The 15,915-nt window shown below is 42.0% G+C and overlaps 1 protein-coding gene across 1 annotated transcript in view; it reads left to right on the top strand.

Annotated features, from left to right (window-relative positions):
- The window catches only part of hmcn1 (hemicentin 1), a 599,829-nt gene that overhangs the window by 232,968 nt on the left and 350,946 nt on the right, over window positions 1-15,915 (top strand). Inside the window, exon 12 of the mRNA XM_043699541.1 lies at window positions 4,722-4,863. Coding sequence (XP_043555476.1) covers window positions 4,722-4,863 — 142 coding nt within the window. The remainder of the gene's footprint in view (window positions 1-4,721; window positions 4,864-15,915) is intronic.

The raw sequence follows: 15,915 nt of genomic DNA, 5'->3' as shown, positions 1-15,915 counted from the left end.
CCCTCTCTGGATATTAGACTCATAAAGGCAGTCAAATTTTTGATGGGCCCTTTAATAATAACCTCAGCATTTGGAACACTTGCACTGTTGAAGGCAAGCTGAAAACATAAATGTCTAAAATTTGTTAACGGTATTAATTTTGATTAATTAATATGTATACAAGATAATTCATAACTACAAATATTAGCCATGAAAGATTCCAAGAATTAATTAGAGTGATAGAGTCATAGAGATGTACAGCATGGAAAGAGACCCTTCGGTCCAACCTGTCCGTACCAACCAGATATCCCAACCCAACCTAATTCCACCTGCCAGCACCCGGCCCATATCCCACCAAACCCTTCCTCCTCATATACTCATCCAAATGCCTCTTAAATGTTGCAATTGTATCAGCTCCACCACTTCCTCTGGCAGCTCATTTCATACACATACCACCCTCTGCGTGAAAAGGTTGCCCCTTAGGTCTCTTTTATATCTTTCCCCTCTCACCCTAAACCTATGCCCTCTAGTTCTGGACTCCCCAGTCCCAGGGAAAAGACTTTGCCTATATATCCTACCCATGTCCCTCATAATTTTATAAACCTCTTAAAGGTCACCCCTCAGCCTCCGAAGCTCCAGGGAAAATAGCCCCAGCCTGTTCAGCCTCTCCCTATAGCTCAAATCCTCCAACCCTGGCAACATCCTTGTAAATCTTTTCTGAACCCTTTCAAGTTTCACAACATCTTTCCAATAGGAAGGAGACCAGAATTGCATGCAATATTACAACAGTGGCCTAACCAATATCCTTACAGCTGCAACATGACCTCCCAACACCTGTACTCAATATTCTGACCAATAAAATTAAGCATACCAAACGCCTTCTTCACTATCCTCTCTACCTGCGACCCCACTTTCAAGGAGCTATGAACCTGCACTCCAAGGTCTCTTTGTTCAGCAACACTACCTAGGACCTTACCATTAATTGATTATAATATTTCTGTAATTCTTCTGATATCAATGTACTGACTTGAATTAAAGGTTATTATTTGAGTGAAAGGTACAAGATGTATGAAGACAAGATAATATGACTGAAAATTATCACTTGATATATAATAGTTGAAATTAATCTAATTGTTTGGCATTGCTATCCAACTTGAATTACCAACAAAAACTTACACTTATTCAAAGCAAGAACTGTACAAGAACATTGCAAAGTCGATAATAAATTTAGTATGCACTGCTGAGTCCCAAGTGATAATTGTTAAGATATCACTTATGTTCACCTGAAGGTGATAGATTTGGCTGTGGTTGTTGCTCTTGATCTCATGGTAACATAAGTCCCATCTCTCCAAAAGATGAGAAGTAATTTACAAAAAAATGTATAAAACTAATTTACTCCTGCTTTCTCACTTCCAGGATGGCACTGTCATTTCACTTTAGCATTTAGCTGACATCTTAATTGCCTCATGACTCTACAAGAAGAAAGTTTTCCCCAAATCCAATATCCTCATCCCTGTCCCCAGATGCAAGGAGCATTTTACCCAACTGGAGTTCTAACCTCTCGTTCATGTAATTATCCTTTCACAGGATGTATGAACGATGCCTGTGATGCTGAACATTTAAATCACAGAATACAGTAACTGCTGCTGCGAAAAGGGAACAGGTTTTAAATTCCCTGCCTATCCTGCATTTCAATATATCTGTCACATTTAAAGTACATTCTGCATTTCTGAAGGAACCCCCATCAGAACATCTTTTCAGAAATACAGAACTCCTTAAAGTAAAAAGGCAGGAGCAGAGTGTCAACCTGAACATGACTGCCACTACTTTGAAAGTTCAGCCCGCTGTTTTTTGGGGACAGTGTATATTTGAATTGGTAAAATGGAGTATAGTTTCATGCAAAACGTTGGTCAGGATTTTACTTCTGGGATGGGAAACAGAGGTCAGGATTGTTTTCAGAGGTGGGGGTGGTGGGGTGGAGTAGGGTAACCTCAAAATCCAGCCCCTTGTTTTATGCATCAATGCAGTGTATCCTTTTGGGGTTTGGAGATCTGAAGCCTGCTGTATGGAGTAATAGTCAGTCACCTATAAGACCACAAGAAATAGAAGTGGGACCACTTGACTTTTTGAACCTATACTGCCATTTAATGAGATCATGATTGAACTGACTGTGGCTTGCACTCCATTTTTCTTGTCTGTTCTCTATAACTCTTGATTTTCTCTGAATTACTCAACTAGTGGTGAAGGGCAAGTTAACCATCTCTGGTAGGTAAATGACACTCTGGTAGGTAAATGACACTCCAGTTTCAAGTAATCTGAGAAACTCCATCTTGAAAATGTCTGCCACATTCCATGACAGAAGGTGCCCCATTTTCAAATGTAATGTTAATTAAGTCCTTAGCAATTAAGCCACCAATGTGGGATGGAGTTGCAAGAGGAGAAAGAGCAAATCCATTCACAGAGCAACCAAGTGCAGCAGCTGTACTCAGGATTTAGACCTGTCTTGCGTTCAGGCCCACTGATGTACTCCTGCGAGACAACCTCCAGGACAGCTATATTTTCCTGCTCAGTCTGAGGGAACAGCAAACAACTGGAAAATTCCAATCAGTTTCTGACCATGGACTCAACAGGCATTTAATTAGTTCAGTTTGTTGTTCTGGGCTGGTATCCCTGCTCCCAACCCAAAATCCCACAGATAAGAAATTGTCAGAGGGTCAGGGGGAGCCTGAGAGCTGGTATGCTGATTGGTGGCATTATTTTAATACATGCCTCAAAAGCTTTGAATTGTCACATCATCAGAAGGACCTATTATGTTGTCCATTGCTTAATTGACTCAACTCACCCACATTTTTACATCAGGGTTAAAAACAAGGACTGCAGATGCTGGAAATCAGAGTCTAGATCAGAGTGGTGCTGGAAAAGCACAGCAGGTCAGGCAGCATCCGAGGAGCAGGAAAATCAACGTTTCGGGCAAAAGCCCTTCATCAGGAATAGACATTTTTACATCAATCAAGAATGATATTCTTATCAAGGTTGTAATATTTTTAAGGAGTTGAATTTGATATTTATAGGATATGAGAGTATGGCGATTCTGTTCTGGACCAAAAATCCAAATGTCTAAACTGATAATCCAGAAAATATCCATAAATAGAACAATCCTTTTTTTCACAGACAAACTAGTGCTTGAGGTTATGTTTGACTACTTTCCTGAAAATTGATCTGTTTTGTTTGAATCATCAATTTCTGCGTGATTTGCTTTGGGAAACGAGAAATGCAATTGCTTCGCCACTTGCGAAGATCTTTGCATCCTCGCTCTCCTCTGGAGTCGTACCTGAGGACTACAGAGAGGCAAATGTAATTCCTCTCTTCAAGAAAGGAAATAGGGAAATCCCCGGCAATTACAGACCAGTAAGTCTCACATCTGTCATCTGCAAGGTGTTAGAAAGGATTCTGAGGGATAGGATTTATGACCATCTGGAAGACTTTGTGAGGGGCAGGTCATGCCTCACAAACCTTATCGAGTTCTTTGAGGATGTGACTAGAAAAGTTGATGAGGGTCGAGCTGTGGTGTATATGGACTTCAGCAAGGCATTTGATAAGGTTCCCCATGGTAGGCTTATTCAGAAGGTCAGGAGGAATGGGATACAGGGGAACTTAGCTGTCTGGATACAGAATTGGCTGGCCAACAGAAGACAGCGAGTGGTAGTAGAAGGAAAATATTCTGCCTAGAAGTCTGTGGTGAGTGGTGTTCCTTGGGCCTCAACTGTTTGTAATTTTTATTAATGACTTGGATGAGGGGATTGAAGGATGGGTCAGCAAGTTTGCAGACAACACAAAGGTTGGAGGTGTCGTTGACAGTATAGAGGGCTGTTGTAGGCTGCAGCGGGACATTGACAGGATGCAGAGATGGGCTGAGAGGTGGCAGATGGAGTTCAACCTGGATAAATGCGAGGTGATGCATTTTGGAAGGTCGAATTTGAAAGCTGAGTACAGGATTAAGGATAGGATTCTTGGCAGTGTGGAGGTACAGAGGGATCTTGGTGTGCAGGTACCTTAAAATGGCCACCCAAGTGGACAGGGTTGTTAAGAAAGCATTTGGTGTTTTGGCTTTCATTAACAGGAGGATTGAGTTTAAGAGTCATGAGATCTTGTTGCAGCTCTATAAAACTGGTTAGGCCGCACTTGGAATACTGCATCCAGTTCTGATCATCCTATTATAGGAAAGATGTGGATGCTTTGGAGAGGGTTCAGAGGAGGTTTACCAGGATGCTGCCTGGACTGGAGGGCTTATCTTATGAAGAGAGGTTGACTGAGTTCGGACTTTTTTCATGGGAGAAAAGGAGGAGGAGAGGGGACCTAATTGAGGTATACAAGATAATGAGAGGCACAGATAGAGTCAATAGCCAGAGACTATTTCCCAGGGCAGAAATGACTAACACGAGGGGTCATAGTTTTAAGCTGGTTGGAGGAAATAATAGAGGGGATGTCAGAGGCAGGTTCTTTACACAGAGAGTTGTGAGAGCATGGAATGCGTTGCCAACAGCAGTTGTGGAAGCAAGATCATTGGGGACATTTAAGAGACTACTGAACATGCATATGGTCACAGAAATTTGAGGATGCATACATGAGGATCAGTGGTCAGCACAACATCGTGGGCTGAAGGGCCTGTTCTGTGCTGTACTGTTCTATGTTCTATGTTCTATTTCATTTTAAGTGACTGCTGATATTATGTTTTAAAACAGAACCTCCAAAAGTGACAGTGTACCCCAAGAACCAGACCTTCACTGAAAGAAAAGAGGTGCGAATCAGTTGCTCCGTCACAGGCTACCCCCAACCACATGTAGTCTGGACTCACAATGATATGTTCATTATGGGAGCAAGCAGGTATACATTGTTGTTGCATATTTCATTTCATAATACTTCAAGATTTTGTTCTGCCTCAAATCAGTTCTTGAAATAATCTATGAATCAGCTCAGATGGTTCAGTAGTAAATATGCTACTCATTACACAGCTCAACCAGACTTCATCGTCATGATTACATCAAGTGTGTCTGCATAGTTGTAAATTTAGATAACTATATTTTAGTTTGTGTTTCAATTCAAATATAACCAGCAGCAAAACTTGTTGTCCTAGACAATGCAAAGACTATTGAAGGTTATGAAACTACTGCTGGAAGGTATTCAAATAAGTGATTTTTAAAAAGTTATCAACAAAGATAAAATGATTAAAAGTCGATACAATTAGAATATATTTATGAAGATGAATACTGTCCATTACCATTGCAGGCCGAGCTTGCTTCGAGTTTTCCCTTTCTAAAGTGTAGGGCTGAAAAGTTGATAGTAAAGGAGCTGTGATGACTTCGATTATCGGATAATTTCTCTCATGTGGTCTGAACAAAACAGATTCTGGGTGAGAATGAAGGCTCGTTTTAATTTTCTTTTATGACACTGCAGGTTAGACTGTAAGACAGTAAGTCATAGGAACAGAAGTAGGCCATTCGGTCCATTGATCAATGAGAGCAAGACTGATCTTATAATCTTCAACTCCATTTCCCTGCCTATTCCTTATAACATTTGATTAAAAATCTCTGTATCTCAGCCTTGAAAATATTTTACAACTCAGCCTTGAATATATTTTACAACTCCGCCTCAACAGCCCTGTTCAGTAGAGAATTCCACAGATTTATTACCCTTTGAGAAAAGAAATTCTTCCACATCTCTGTCTTTATGCGTGACCCTTGAGGTTATGCCGTCTGGTCCTAGATTCTTCCAAAAGTTGAAACAACCTTTCCACATTTACTCTGTCAAGTCTCCTAAGAATCTTGTATGTTTCAATAAAATCAGAAGTCAAATGACACCAGGTTATCGTCCAACAGGTTTATTTAAAATCAAAAGCTTTCAGAGCACTGATCCTTCGTCACTTCACCTGATGAAGGATCAGAGCTCCAAAAGCTTGAGAGTTGAAAGAAACCTGCTGGGCTCTAACCAGATGGCATGTGACTTCTGACTGTGTCCACCCCGGTCCAACACTGGCATCTCCACATTATGTTTCAATAAAGTCAACATTCATTTTTGTAAATTCCAACAGGAATAGGTCCAACTTACTCGACCTCCCCATATAAGATAGTTCCTCCATACCGAGGAGGAATGAATTCCTGATGAAGGGCTTTTGCCCAAAATGTTGATTATCCTACTCTTTGGATGCTGACTGACCTGCTGTGCTTTTCCAGCACCATTCTAATCTTGACTTTAATCTCCAACACCAACAGTACCCACTTCTGCCATACTGAGGATCAGCCGAGTGAATCCTCTCTGGACTACCTCCAATGACAGTATACCTGTCATTAGATAAGAGACCAAAGCTGTTCGCAGTATTCTAGTGGTGGTCTGATTCAAGGTGGCAGTGGAGAAGCAGGGCTGCATGTGGGCTGTTGCCCAGGGGCTCATCCAGTCCCACATGATTTCTTTGTTTTTTTTCTTTTTACTTCTGCTCTTTTTCTTTCGTTTTTCTTTACTTTGGAACCTTTTCTAGCAGGTTAGTTGGTGAAATCAGCTTGGAAGCTAGAGCAGGCTGTGTGGAGAATGGTGGCTCCCTATGGCAGTTGCAAGCAGCAGCAGATGCGGCTCCTCGCGGTGACTGAGGAGGTGGAGGCAGCAGCAACAAGGATATGCTCCCACCGTTCAGGGCTGATGGGAGCAGTGATGGCAAAGTTCCTCCAGCGATTGGAGGTGGCGGCAGTAGTGGACTTTTCAAGGTTGCGCCAAAGGCATGACAACATATCTGAGGAGGGCAGTCAGATAACATACTTGGCAAAACAGCAGCAATGGCCCGGTTTGTGGTGGAGCCAGGGACTCCTGGTTGCAGTGTGCATGGAGCTAAGACTGCTGACATGGCATGGTAGCAGCTACAGCAGCAGTTGCTTTGACACCAGGAGCCAGGACTCCTGGCATCATTGAGGTGGCAATGGAGCCGGGTACTCCTGGTAGTGGGGTGAGTATCGGTTCAGCACGGGACCCAGTATTGGCAGTGGTGTCAGCGAGGTGGCCCCAGTGGTGAAGAGATGGCACCTGAACAATGATGACATCTGCATTAGTGGGTGAGGTGGTGTGCAGTGCAGGAGTTACTGATGAGCTGGCTCAGGACACTCATAGAGTCATAGAGATGTACAGCATAGAAACAGACCCTTCGGTCCAACCTGTCCATGCCGACCAGATATCCCACTCCAATCTAGTCCCACCTGCCAGCACCCTGCCTATATCCCTCCAAACCCTTCCTATTCATATACCCATCCAAATGCCTCTTAAATGTTGCAATTGTACCAGCCTCCACCACTACCTCTGGCAGCTCATTCCATACACGTGGGAATGCAACTGCCGTGGGGAGCCACCATTCTCCACACAGCCTGCTCTCGCTTCCAGGCTGATTTCGCCGACTAACCTGCTAGAAAAGGCTCCGAAGAAAAGAAAAACGAAAGAAAAAGAGCAGAAGTAAAAAGAAAAAAAACAAAGAAATCATGTGGAACTGATGAGTCCCTGGGCAACAGCCCACATGCAGCCCTGCTTCTTCCACTGCCCTCTAGTCCCCAACCCCAAGGAAAATTCTTTGTCTATTTACCCTATCCATACCCCTCATAATTTTGTAAACCTCTATAAGGTACCCCTTAGCCTCCAACGCTTCAGGGAAAATAGCCCTAGCCTGTTCAACCTCTTTCTATAGCTCAAATCCTCCAACCCTGGCAACATCCTTGTAAATCTTTTCTGAACCCTTTCAAGTTTCACAATGTCTTTCCAAAAGGAAGGAGACCAGAATTGCACACAATATTCCAACAGTGGCCTAACCAAAGTCCTATACAGCCGCAACATGACCTCCCAACTCCTTTACTCAGTACTCTGACCGATAAAGGAAAGCATACCAAACGCCTTCTTCACTATCCTATCTACCTGCGACTCCACTTTCAAGAAGCTATGAACCTGCACTCCGAGGTCTTACCATTCCCTAGGACCTTACCATTAAGTGTATAACTCCTGCTAAGATTTGGTTTCCCAAAATGCAGCACCTCACATTTATCTGAATTAAAATCCATCTGTCACTTCACAACTCATTGGCCCATCTGGTCAAGATCCTGTTGTAATCTGAGGTAACCGTCTTCGCTGTCAACTTCACCTTCAATTTTGGTGTCATCTGCAAATTTACTAACTATACCTCTTATGTTTGCATCCAAATCATTTATGTAAATGACAAAAAGTAGAGGGCCCAGCACTGATCCTTGTGGCATTCCACTGGTCACAGGCCTCCAGTCTGAAAAACAACCCTCCACCACCACCCTCTATCTTCTACCTTTGAGCCAGTTCTGTATCCAAATGGCTAGTTCTCCCTGTATTCCGTGAGATCTAACCTTGCTAATCAGTCTACCATGGGGAACCTTGTTGAACGCCTTACTGAAGTCCATATAGATCACATCTACCACTCTGCCCTCATCAATCTTCTTTGTTATTTCTTAAAAAAACTCAATCAGGTTTGTGATACATGATTTCCCACACGCAAAGCCATGTTGACTATCCCAAATCAGTCCTTGCCTTTCCAAATACATGTACATCCTGTCCCTCAGGATTCCCTCCAACAACTTGCCCACCACTGAGGTCAGGCTCACTGGTCTATAGTTCCTGGCTTGTCCTTACCACCCTTCTTAAACAGTGGCACCACATTTGCACCTCACCTGTGACTATCGATGATACAAATATTTCAGCAAGAGGCCCAGCAATCACTTCTCTAGCTTCCCACAGAGTTCTCAGGTACACCTGATCAGGTCGTGGGATTTATCCACCTTTACCCATTTCAAGACATCCAGCACTTCCTCCACTGTAATCTGGACATTTTGCAAGATGTCACCATCAACTTCCCACAATCGATATCTTTCATATCCTATTCCACAGTAAATACTGATGCAAAATACTCATTTAGTATCTCCCCCATTTTCTGCGGCTCCACACAATGGCCTCCTTGCTGATCTTTCAAGGGCCGTATTCTTTCCCTCGTTACCCTTTTGTCCTGAATATATTGTAAAAACCCTTTGAATTCTCCCTAATTCTATTTGCCAAAGCTATCTCATGTCTACTTTTGGCCTCCTGATTACCCTCTGAAGTAGACTCTTACTGCCTTTATACTCTTCTAAGGATTCACTGTCTATACCTTACATATGCTTCCTTCTTTTTCTTAACCAAACCCTCAATTTCTTGAGTCATCCAGCATTCCCTATACCTACCAGCCTTTCCTTTCACCCTGATAGGAATACACTTTCTCTGGATTCTCGTTATCTCATTTCTGAAGGTCTCCCATTTTCCAGCCGTCCCTTTACCTGTGAACATCTGCCCCCAATCAGCTTTCAAAAGTTCTTGCCTAATACCATCAAAATTGGCCTTTCTCCAATTTAGAACTTCAACTTGTGGATCTGGCCTAACCTTTTCCATCACTGTTTTAAATCTAATAGAATTATGGTCGCTGGCCCCAAAGTGCTCCCCCACTGACACCTCAGTCACCTGCTTTGCCTTATTTCCCAAGAGTAGGTCAAGTTTTGCACCTTCTCTCGTAGGTACACCCACATACTGAATCAGAAAATTGTCTTGTATGCACTTAACAAATTTCTCTCCATCTAAGCCTTTAACATTATGGCAGTCCCAGTCTATGTTTGGAAAGTTAAAATCCCCTACCATTACCACCCTATTATTCTTACAGATTGCTGAGATCTCCTTACAAGTTTGTTTCTCAATTTCCATCTGACTATTGGAGGGTCTATAATACAATCCCAATAAGGTGATCATCCCTTTCTTATTTCTCAGTTCCACCCAAATAACTTCCCTGGATGTATTTCTGGGAATATACTCCCTCAGCTCAGCTGTAATGCTATCCCTTATCAAAAATGCCACTCCCCCTCCTCTCTTGCCTCTTTTTCTATCCTTCCTGCAACGTTTGTATCCTGGAACATTAAACTGCCAGTCCTGCCCATCCCTGAGCCATGTTTCTGTAATTGCTATGACATCCCAGTCCCATGTTCCTAACCATGCGCTGAGTTCATCTGTCTTCCCTGTTAGGCCCCTTGCATTGAAATAAATGCAGTTTAATTTATTAGTCCTACCTTGTCCCTGCTTGCCCTGATTGTTTGACTCGCTTCTGTTCTCAACTGTACCCGTCTCAGATCGATATCTTTCCTCACTATCTCCCTGGGTCCCATCTAAACCCCCCCCCCCCTCAACCTTACTAGTTTAAATCCTCCCGGGGAGCTGTAGCAAATTTCCCTGTAGCATATTAGTCCCCTTCCAATTTAGGTGCAATCCGTCCTTCTTGTACAGGTCATGTCTACCCCAAAAGAGATTCCAATGATCCCAAAAATGTGAATCCTTCTCTCATACACCAGCTCCTCAGCCATGCATTCATCTGCTCTATCCTCCTATTCCTGCCCTCACTAGCTCGTAGCACTGGGAGTAGTCCAGATATTACTACCCTCGAGGACTTCCTTTTTAAATTTCTGCCTAACTCTCTGTAATCTCCCTTCAGAATCTCAACCTTTTCCCTTCCAATGTCGTTGGTTCCAATGTGGACAATGACTTCTTGCTGGCCCCTACTCCCTGCCTCTTTCAGTTATATCTTTTATCCTTTTTATTCTTAAACTATTCAAAATGGTGTCAGATTGTGACGACAGTTGAACCTTTACACTGTGTTTACTGTGTTGAAACATAGAACAGTACAGCACAGTATAAGCCCTTCTGCCTTCAACGTTGTGCCAACCTTTTATCCTACTCTATCAGACTAATCTATCTTCTATGTGCCTATCCAAGAGTTGCTTAAATGTCCCTAATGTATCTGACTCTACTACCATTGCTGGCAGTGCATTCCACACACTTGCCACTCTGTGTAAAGGACCTACCTTTGGCATCTCCCCTCAACCTTCCACTAATCACCTTAAAATTATGTCCCCTATTGATAGCCATTTCCACCCTAGGAAAATGTCTCTGGCCATCAACTCTAGCTATGCCTCTCATCATCTTGTACATGTCTATCAAATCACCTCTCATCCTTCTTTGCTCCAATGAGAAAAGTCCAAGCTCCCTCAGACTTTGTTCGTAAGACATTCCCTCCAGTCCAGGCATGCTGGTAAATTTCCTCTGCACCCTCTCTAAAGCTTCTACATCCTTCCTTTCATGAGGCAACCACAACTGAAAACTATATTCCAGTGTAACCAGGGCTCTTCAGAACTGCACCTTAACCTCATGGCTCTTAAACTCAGTCCCCCGCTAATGAAAGCCGACACACCATATGCCTGCTTGACAACCCTATCAATTTGGGTGACAACTTTGAGAGATCTGTGGACCCCAAGATCCCTCTTTTCCTCCACACTGTCAAGAATCCTGCCTTTAACCTTCTATTTAAATTCAATCTTCCAAATTGAATCACTTCACACTTTTCCAGGTTGAACTCTATCAGCCACTTATCAGCCCAGTTCTGCATTCTGTCAGGCAGCATCCAAGGAGTAGGAGAATCAACATTTCAAGCATAAGTCATTCATCAGGAATGAGGCTTGTGGCCCAAGGGGGTTGAGAGATAAATGAGGAACCATGGGGAATCAAACATCTTGCTAAAATCCATGTATACCAAATCCATTGCTCTACCTTCATCAATGTTTTTTGTCAAATTATTCACTGTAAAATGTAAGTGGCAATAAATAAATCATTCATTCAAGTGCCTTGTATAGTTTTTGTGAAACCTCACTGTTTTCATACGCCATTTCTATCAAAAAAAAGGCCGACATACCATTTGTCCTCCCTATTACCCACTGAATTTGGATGCCAGGATTTTGTGATTCATGGACAAGGATTTTTGGTAAGGCAAATCAGGGCAGGACTGATACAATTAATGGTATGGGCTGGGGGAGTATTGCCAAACAAAGGCACCTTGGAGTTCAGGTTCATAGTTCCTTGAAAATGGAGTAGCAGGTAGTCAGGGTAGTGAAGAAAGTGTTTGGTACACTTTACTTTATTGGTCAGTGCATTGAGTTTGGGAATTGGGAGGTCATGTTACAGGACATTAGTTAGGCAACTTTTGGAATACTGCATGTAATTTTGATCTCCTTGCTATAGGAAGGATGTTGTTAAGCTTGAAAGAGTTCAGAAAAGATTCACAAGGATGTTTCAGGGTTGGAGGGTTTGAACTATGTGGAGAAGCTGAATAGGCTGGGGCTGTTTTTTCAGGAGTGTTGGAGGCTGAGGGGTGACCTTACAGAGGTCAAGCAGAAAGTGGTGCACGTATGGAATGAACTGTCAGAAGTTGTAGTGGAGGCTAGTACAATTGCAACATTTAGAAGGCATCTGGATGAGAATGTGAATAAGAACAGTTTGGACAGATATGGACCAAATGCTGGCCAATGGGACAATTTAGGATATCTGGTCGGCATGGACAAGTTGGATCGAAGGGTCTGTTTCTGTGAAGTACCTCTCTACACTCCCAAATCCCTCTGTTCTGTAGTTTTCTGGAATTGTTCTCAATTATAATATTCATGTCCTCTTCTTATTGTCAAGATGCATAACCTCTGAATTTCCACATTATACTCAAACCAGCAAACCTTTGCTATGAGGAGCTGGCATGAAAGAGAAGCTGAAGCCTGGGATAGACTAATCATTAGATAGTACTGGGGCTAACGGATGATAAGTCACCAGAATCAGTTGGCCTGCATCCATGGGTTTTAAATGATGTGGCTGCAGAGATAGTGGAAGCATTGGCCAAAATCTTCAAGAATTTACTACATTCTGGGTAGGTTCTAGTGGATTGAAAAACAGCTCATGTGACATACAAGGTATTACTGAGGCTGTGCCAAGAGTGCTGTGCACTCTGGCCACGTATTCCAGGCATTCACCATCCTTTGTGTGAAAAACATGCCTTGCACATCTCTTTTAAACTTCCTGCTTTCCAATGAAAACAAACCCAGTCTATCCAAGCTTTCTTCGTAGCTAAAATCCTCCATATGTGGCAACATCCTTGTCAGCCATTTCTGTACCTCTCCAAAGCATCCACATCCTTTTTGTAGTGTGGTGATCAGAACTGTATGCAATATTCCAAATATGGCCTAACTTAAGTTCTACAAAGCTGCAGCATAACTTGTCTATCCTTATACTCAATGCCCCTTCCAATGAAGGCAAGCATGTCATAGGTCTTTTTTATAACTATATCTACTTGCGTTGCTGCCTTTAGTGATCTGTGGATCTGCACATCAAGATCCTTTGCATATCAATACTCCTAAGGGTTCTGCGGTTCACTGTATAACTTACACCTGTACTTGACCTTCCAAAATGCATCACATCATATTTGTCTGGATTAAACTCCATCTGCCATATTTCTACTCATGCTTCCAACTGATTTATGTCCTGCTGTATCCTCTGAGAATCGGCTTCACTATCCGCAACTCTACCAATCTTTGCATCGTCTGCAAATTATTAATTAGACCAGCTATGTTTTCCTCCAAATCATTTATGTAGACCGCGAACAGCAGAGGTTCCAGCACTGATCCCTTTGTAATACTGTTAGTCACAACCCTCCATTCTGAAAAGCATCCTTCCACCACTACCCTCTGTTTCCTATGACTAAGATGTGGAGGTGCTGGTGTTGAACTGGGGTGGAGAAAGTTAAAAATCACAGAATACTAGGTTATAGTCAAACAGGAGCGCTGCTCCTTCAGGTAGCTGTGGAGCAAGATCATAAGACACAGAATTTGTAGCAAACGATTACAGTGTTATGCAACTGAAATGATATATTAGGTCTGTTCAATATATCGTTTTAGTTGCATGACATTGTAATCTTTTACTATAAATTTTGTGTCTTATGATCCTGCTCCACAGCTACCTGATGAAGGAGCAGTGCTCCAAAAGCTAGCAATTTCTTATCAATAAGCCAGTTCTGTGTTCATCTTGCCAACTCAATTCTGATACCATGTGATTTCACTTTTTTACCATTCTGTCATGTGGGACCTTGTCAAAGGTTTTACTGAAGTCCATGAAGACAATATCAACCACTTTTCCCTCATCAATCATCTTCGTTACCTCCTCAAAAAAACTCGATCAAGTTAGTGGATCTCCAGTACCTCCCCCAGATTTTATGAAATGCAATTGTATAGGTTATGTCATATTTATTAGATTTTTCAAGAATGATGGGTGATAATACTGAAACATAGAAAATGCAGGCACAAAAGAGGAGTTGAGACTTGGATCAAATTAGTCTTGATCTTTTTGAATGGTGGGATATGCTTGAGTTGCTAAATGGCCTATTTCAATATCATAACACACAAGATACCCAATCTCAGTTAAGGGATCTATTGAGATGTGTTATGGTGCAGGCGTATGGGGAAAAGGCAGGAGATCGACACTAGGTAATGGAACTGATGTGTGCCAAATGGCATTCTGCACATCCTGAGATTGAGATGTTATAGCAAGAATATTTTTCTTATAGTCTTATTTCCTATGATCCCTGCTGAAAAGTAATGGTGTGGATCGGATGATAAAATTTGTGGCCAGATGCCTTATAGCTTTTCACCAGATGGACTGCTGATTGGCTGAACGAACACAAAAGAAATGGACATTTGATGGGTCAGATCTGGAAGCTGAACCAGTGGAAAGTGGGGAAGATGATAAATAAACAATGGATTGTGGGTATAGATTTTATTATTTCTGACAGATGTGCACCCGAAAGGGAGCTTTACTCCAAGTGAGCCTTGCTAATTTACTACAATTGTTGCAACATGCATTCAGCCAAGGTCAATCTGTGGTTTGCGTTTTGGTACCCCAATAGTAATTCTCTAGTGGTCTACCAGGATCAGTTTCAAAACATGTTGATCTTGTTATAGTTGTCTTCAGCTTCACATATGTCACTTGTTAACAAAATGCTAAGTATTTATTCCGAAATGAATCCCAGATTTTAACTAATTATGCTATGTATATTAACATATGCCTACCTCTTGATTCATTAATCTTGGCTCCTAAATCTTGGAGTGGTTAGTCGGTGTTGACATCTCTCATTCAGGTTATCACACTGATGTCTCTGACGAGCAGATGTTCTCACTAAATCAGATAGGATACCAGTAAAACTGCTTCATCATTAGCAGCTCAGATGAATGAAGAGTGTATTTTGAATTTATTGGAATACAAAACTTTCCAAAATGACTGTAAAATGTAGGAGTAGAAGTAGGCCATTCAACCCACCAAGTCTGCTGCACCATAAAAGGAAGTCATAGCTAATCTGAGAATCCTTAACTCCACTTGCCTGTCTTATCCCATAACCCATGATTCTCTTACTGTTAACATTTATCTATCTCAGCTTTGAATACACTTAATGATCCAAGTCGAGAGCCGTCTGTGGTGAAGAATGCTATGAATGCAGTATCCATTGAGAGAAAGACATCCTTCTCATCTCACTCTTAGATTATGCCCTCTGGTCCTAGTCTCTCCCACAAGGGGAAACTACCTTTCGGTCAAACTCCCTTAAAATCCTGATGTATCAGGAAGACTTCCTTTCATTCATATAAATTTCAGCAGGTACAAGCCCAAACTAATCAACATCTATCTCCTCATAAGAAAATCCCTCCATGACCAGGGTCAACCTGGTGAACCTTCATTAGACTGCCGTCAATGTCAATATATCTATCTTTAGATAAGGTGATCAAAAATGTTCACCGTATTTGACATGTGGATTGTCTAGTGCTTTGGATATTTTCAGCTAGCCTTGCCTATTTTTGTACTCCATTTAAATACTATTCTGCTCCTCCATTCTACCTTCCAAAGTTCATAACCTCACATTCCCCCATTATATTCCATCTGCCAAAATTTAGTTTGTAAAACAGAAGTTAAATACATATTTTTTCTTAATGTTTTGAACTGAAATCATATTTCCTAAACAAC

The sequence above is a fragment of the Chiloscyllium plagiosum genome, chromosome 11, assembly GCF_004010195.1.
Source record: "Chiloscyllium plagiosum isolate BGI_BamShark_2017 chromosome 11, ASM401019v2, whole genome shotgun sequence".
NCBI classification, from domain to species: Eukaryota; Metazoa; Chordata; class Chondrichthyes; order Orectolobiformes; family Hemiscylliidae; genus Chiloscyllium; species Chiloscyllium plagiosum.
Note: the sequence above shows the minus strand (reverse complement) of the source record. Positions and strands in the feature narration are given on the sequence as shown.